This window comes from Tupaia chinensis, unplaced genomic scaffold, assembly GCF_000334495.1.
Source record: "Tupaia chinensis unplaced genomic scaffold, TupChi_1.0 Scaffold000117_2, whole genome shotgun sequence".
NCBI classification, from domain to species: domain Eukaryota; kingdom Metazoa; phylum Chordata; class Mammalia; order Scandentia; family Tupaiidae; genus Tupaia; species Tupaia belangeri.
Window position 1 is genome coordinate 5,898,355 of NW_006159583.1, and position 6,300 is coordinate 5,904,654.

A 6,300-nucleotide genomic window follows, 5' to 3' on the forward strand; every position below is an offset into this window, starting at 1 on the left:
AGAGACAGAAAGCGAGAAATCACCCCCTAGGGGGTGGCCATGTCACAATTCCTTCTCCTCTATTCTCCTCTCAAGATCTTGGGCATGCACACACACACGCCCGGTGTGAGTTTTAAGCCACCAGGTTCGGGACGCGAACCGTGGTCGACTACGTGGGAGTCCAGCAACATAGCCATCACGTTAACTGCTGGTTCCCTCCATTGGGTTTCTAGTCCAACTTGTAAAGAGCTTGGCAGTCATCTGTCACATTCCCACAAGGAAAAAAAAAAAAAAAAAAGCCAAATAACTGAAAAGCAACAACTTTTCTTAAATGTTTCCGAGAGTTAAAGTTACAGGACAAACTGCAGCCCAGAATCAGAGAGATGGTCAAATACTGAGGATGAGTGTTTACCAGGGGCAGAGCTGCCTGTGGAACCAGCACCATAGAGGCAGGAGAACACAGTTGACTGCTTCCTGGGAATAGTGTGGACAACTTTGAGAGGTGAAACTCTGGAGAGGGAAAGGGGCTCCAGACTCCTGTGAGTTTTGCCTCCAGTGGCCTCACCTGGCTCTCAAGGAAAAGAAGCAAAACTGAGGGCAAGAATCTTCTTGCAGGGGGAAGGGAAAGATGCCAGGGCCTTCTGTTTTGCTCTATTAGCAAAAGCCTGCCCTCCATGGCAATTATTTTCTCCAGAGCCTAGCCCAGTGGGGAAAAGAACTCCAATCCCTCTAACCTTTGATGAGGGGCAAGAGAAAGTCCCAGCACTAGCTAGCCCCACCTAGTTTGTTCTTATCTCAACTAAGGACACAGGAGAAAAAGCCTAGCAGCACTTGTGAAGGTTATTGTACAAGGACACAGGCTTACCAAAAAACTGAGACTGAATCAATCAATCATAGGACTATATAACCCTTCCATTTTCACCAGTGTGAACTCACATCTACCTGGCAGGAAAAATAAGAATGAGAAGACTATTTTTTGGGGGGGGGAGGGAGAGGTTTTTGCTATAGGGCGCATGCACTCGCCAGAATGACAGAGAGAGACAGAGAGACAGAAATCAAGAAATCCCACCCCCAGGGGGGATGGCCACACCGCAATCCCTTCTTCTCCATTCTTCTCTCTGGATCTTGGGCACATACGTGCACACGCCCAGTATGAGTTTAAGTTACCAGGTCCAGGACTTAAACCATGGTAGACTACATGGAATTCCAGCGACATAGCCATTATGCCACCTGCTGGTCCCAACGAAGGCCATTTTATGCTGCCTAAAATGTTTCTGGTTTCCTGGAACTGGACTGAATTACATGGAATGGGAATGATCACTAAGGCAGGTCTAGAAATGCAGTTGTCATACTTAGTGAGGATAAGTTTGAAAACTCAAACTCAGTGATCCTCAACTGCTCTCATACATTCCAGAAAACCCTGTTGTTCTCGTGTGTGTCTCTTCCCAGAGTTAATCTGTGACCAAGTGGAAATAAGATTCGGACCTAGGGAATATAGGCCAAAGGTAGCTGGGGGAAAGGTGACAGTGCCTCTCTCTAAAGAAGCTCCCAGCCTAGTACAGGCTGCAACAAATTCCTGAGTACCACAGGAGGCTTAGCTAAGACTGGGTAGATTTTAGGCAAGATTAATTTCAGAAGGAAACGAGATGTGGTCTGAAGGAGATAATTTACTTCTGTTTTCATTTCCATTCCAAGTATCTAATTTCTACACAAATAGACCATAAGAAAGTAATTGGTTCTAATAGAGAAATAATAAAGCAATTTTATAATTAGCTAAAAAATTGTTCATATTACTTTTAAAAATACCCTTGTTCATTAACTTCTATATCTTAATTACCTAGTATCAAATACCTTTGCATAGTCAAAGCTCACTCTATATTTGCAAATGAAATGTATAGTTAGGGTTCTCCAGAGAAACAGAACCAATAAGATTTATCTACAAAAAGAGATTTATTATAAGGTATTCGCTTACACAATTATGGAGACTGAGAAGTCCCACAGTCTGTTATTTGCAAGCTGGAAACCCGGGAAAGCTGAAGGTGTAGTTCAAAGTCCTGAGAGCTGGAGAGCTGATGGTGTAGACTCCGGTTCAGGTCTGGAGGCCTGGAGATCAGGAGTGAGGAGTGCAGGAGATCTGTGTCCCACCTCAAGTAGTCAGGCAGAAAGCAAATTCGACCTTCTTCCACCTTTGTATTCTATCCAAGCCCTCGAAGGACTGGATACTGCTCACACTGGGGAGGGTCATCTGCCTTGCTCAGCCTGCCAGTATAAGTGCTAATCTTTTAGAAATACTATCTCAGCCACACCCCAAGCTAATGTTTAACAAGCTATCTGGGTATCAACAGCTCAGTCAAGTTGATATATGCAATTAATCTTCACATAACAGAAACCACATATGCATACATTACAGCCATGACTACAAAAGGATTTTTCTAGACCATCCTCCCATTTGAATGCATGTCCCAGATACTTACATGTACTTAAACACACCTACATGGAAGACGTATTATGCAGTTCCCACAAACAAGTCTGTGCTAATACCAAATGTAAAATTTGCATTTATTTATCACTTTTATAATCTTAAGTTTGTGATTTCTGTCAGTTTATAACATCTCTTCTAAGCAGACCCCAAAATTGTTTTTCTTTCCCCTTTCTCTTTGCCAGGCTAATCTCAAAAAGGCCCTGGTAAAGGTCATTGTAATTTCCCAGGTCCCTGTCCTAAGCGTGGAGGATCCTTCTCGAACACTCTTCCATACAGGGCCATAACTAAGACAGGCAAGGGGGCTCCGCTTCGGCTCCTCAGACGTCCATCGCTTGAAATCTGATCAAAGAAAACAACGGGTTATCTCCAATACAGGACTTAGTTTTCAACATAGAAAGCTTCTCTGCAGTGTCACTTCACAAGCAGCGTGGAATTGTAAAAAAGCACACACAGGATTTGGGGTCAGAAAACCCAGATTTGGAGGCCAGAAGACTGAGTCTGCCATGGGAGCTGAGATCTAGGGATTTCAGAGATAAGAGCAATGAAGATTTTCAGCTGAGAAGTCCCCCTGGTAGAGCCTCCACTCTCCTTTTCTGTCTCTCTCTGTCTCTTTCTGTCTCTCTATCTCTGCTTTTTCATTTTTAAAATTTTTCTTTTTAAAAAAAAATTTTTAAGGTAAAGTTATTCTTGGCTCTGAAATTCTCCTTTATCTTGGTAATAATCCTCTCCCCTTTTCCTGTCCCATCCGAGCAAACAGAAAGAGCGGGCCAGAAGACTGAGTCTACCATGAGAGCTGAGATCTAGGGATTTCAGGGATAAGAGCAATGAAGATATTCTACTGAGAAGTCACCCTGGTAGAGCCCGCTCTGTGCTTTTCTCTCTGTCTCTGTCTCTCTGTCTCTGTTTTTTACATTTTTTTAATTTTTCTTTTAAAAAATTTTCTTAAAGTTTTTCCTTGGCTCTGAAATCCTCCTTTATCTTGGTAATAATCCCCTCCCCTTCCCTCTTCCCATCTAGGCAAACAGAAAGGGCGGGCCAGAAGAAGAGAGTCCGCCATGAGAGTTGAGATCTAGTGATTTCAAGGATAAGAGCAATGAAGATGTTCTGCTGAGAAGTCACCCTGGGAGAGCCCACTCTGTCCTTGTCATTTTGTTTGTTTGTTTGCTTTTTCCTTTTTTCTCTTTTTTCTTTTTCTCTTTCTCTGTTTACTTATCCTTTTTCTTTTCCCTCATCACTTTGCTGCTCAGCCTCCACGCACTGAGTGTCTAGACTGGTCTAAGTGAAAAGCTGCCATAATCCAAATATTATTTGGGTCCTCATATTCCTCAACTCCCACTGAATCTGTGACACAAAGGGAGAAAAACGCAACGCCAAAGGGTCTGTAGACCAAATCCTCCTGTGCGCCTCTGATCTCTCAGATTGATCTTCTAGAAATTAGGAAGAATGAATGACACATCAGATGACCAGAAATCACCACAGGGGCACAAGAAATATGTGAAACCAAGAAAATAGCTCCCCCCCAAGGGAAAAGAATAACTCCTCTTTTTTGGGGGGCGGGAGGGGGTGTTTGCTATAGGGAGCATGCGCTTGCCAGAAAGACAGAGAGAGACAGAGAGACAGAAAACAAAGCAAGAAATCACCCCCCCCCCCAGGGGAGATGGCCACACCGTAATCCCTTCTTCTCCATTCTCCTCTCAGGATCTTGGGCTCGCACGCACACATACCCGGCATGAGTTTAAGCCACCGGGTCTGGGACTCGAACTGCAGTCTACTACATGGGAGTTCAGTGACATAGCCATTACACTAACTGAAGAATTTAGAGTATGGCACCGGCAGTTAGTGTAATGGCTATTTTGCCAAACTCCCATGTAGCCGACCGCAGTTTGAGTCCCAGACCTGGTGGCTTAAACTCATGCTGGGTGTGTGTGCGTGCATGCCCAAGATCCCAAGAGGAGAAGGGACTGAGGTATGACCATCCCCCTGGGGGGTGATTTCTTGCTTTCTATCTCTCTGTCTCTCTCTGTTTTTCTGGTGAGCCCACACACCCTATAGCAAAAACCTCTCCAAAAGGAAAAAAAAGAATTTAGAATATTTATAGTGACAAAGCTAACAGAGATGGAAGAGAAGAGCGACAACGAACACCAGAAGAAAAAAGTCAATTGAGTTCTAGGAGGTGAGGAAGTTCTCATTAGAGGTGAAAGAGGAAATACACACCATAAAAAAGAATCAAATGGAACTGTTGGAGATGAAGGCTATAATACAGGAAGTCAAAAACCTCCTTTGAAAGTATTAAAAGTAGACTAGATTGTACAGAAAAATGAATCTCAGATATAGAAGGCAGAATCTCTGAACTAGTAAAATCCACTACAAAGACTGAGAAAATAGCCCTAAAAATGAAAATAATATACAAGAAATACTAGATAAATATTATCATTTATCATCGATAAATAATACCATTAAACATCCAAACATCCAAATAAATGGTATTCCAGAAGGTGAAGAGACTAATAACAGCATTGACAATCTAGTCCATGAAATCCTGGAAGAAAACTTCCCAAACCCAGAGAGACATTCAAAGATCCAGACCCTTGGGACCAGCAGGTGGCGTGGTGGTTAAGGTGCTGGACACTCCCACATGGCTGACCATGGTCTGAATCCTGAACCTGGCAGCTTCCTTTGTCCCTTTCTCTCTCTCTCTCCCTCTCTCTCTGGTCAAATTAAAATAACTGAATAAATAAATAAAATAAAATAAATAATAATTTTAAAAAAAGATCCAGATCCAAGAAATACAAAGGACCCCAAATAGGATCAACCCAAGAAGATCTTCTTCAAGACACATTATAGCCAGAATGACCAAAACCACAGACAAAGACAAGATACTCAGACTTGCAAGAGAGAAATGTCAAGTTAACCTGCAAAGGCTGTCCCATCAGGCTGCCAGTGGACCGCTCATTGGAAATAATGTGAGCAATAAAAGAATGGGAAAATATATCCAAAGTGTTGAGTGAAAAACAATTTCAGCCAAGAATATTGTATCTGGCAAGATTATCTTTCATATAGGAAGAGAAGACAAGAACATTCTCAGATAAACAAAATCTGAAAGAATTTACCAACACCAGACCTGCTCTCCAACAAGTTCTGAAGGGAGTGCTATCCCAGGAAAACTAAAGTCAGATACACAGAAATAAGAGTTGTAAAACAACTAGGAAAATGTCCAGCTTAATGGTAGAGACAAGTCCAGAGTTAAACTTTATCTTCAAGAATTTAAACGGAAAGATTGAACCACAACGGAAGATATAGTACATGAGTTTGAACTGGTAAAATAGAATTTTATGACTTTTGACTAAAACATTACTGATATTCTATGCTTTGATTTCCAATGTTAGGGAGTTTTGTCTTCTCTGGAGCTGTAGACAGGTCCATGTGCCTACTATTTGAACAAAATCCTGTTTCCTGGCTTTTTAAGTATTAAGCAAAGTTCTCTTAACATTTTTTTCATTTTGATTTATTAAAGCTAAAACTGCCTTTCTTGAAATTAAAAAAAGGTATATAAAAAATACCTGTTTAGTGACTACAGTAAGCTATATAGCCTCAGCTATGTGCTATTCTATAGTATATTCATTCTACCCACTGAGTTTCCTGCCTAAAGTCAACTTGTGTTCACAAATAAATATATATCAGCTGAACTTACTACTGAAAGTATATAGATTAATTAAGATATTTTGTGAATCAATACAATGTGAGAAAGCAACTGCAGATACCATAGACAGGATGAGAAAAGGATGGGAAATGGCAGAGGGTGAGAAATGGAGGTAAACATATATATATATATATATATA

The 6,300-nt window shown here is 41.5% G+C and overlaps 2 protein-coding genes across 3 annotated transcripts in view; both read right to left on the minus strand.

The window, feature by feature from the left end:
* LOC102490124 (pantetheinase) overlaps nucleotides 1–2,395 on the minus strand; it is a 28,998-nt gene extending 26,603 nt beyond the window's left edge. For both annotated transcript variants that reach the window (XM_006144319.3, XM_006144318.3), the window contains exon 1: nucleotides 1,952–2,395. The gene's annotated coding sequence lies outside the window, so the exon portion shown is untranslated. The remainder of the gene's footprint in view (nucleotides 1–1,951) is intronic.
* A 126-nt stretch (nucleotides 2,396–2,521) lies between these two features.
* The window catches only part of LOC102490829 (vascular non-inflammatory molecule 3), a 16,307-nt gene continuing 12,528 nt past the window's right edge, over nucleotides 2,522–6,300 (minus strand). The window contains exon 7 of the mRNA XM_006144320.3: nucleotides 2,522–2,800. Within this exon, the coding sequence (XP_006144382.1) occupies nucleotides 2,672–2,800 (129 nt within the window). The 3' untranslated portion in view covers nucleotides 2,522–2,671. The remainder of the gene's footprint in view (nucleotides 2,801–6,300) is intronic.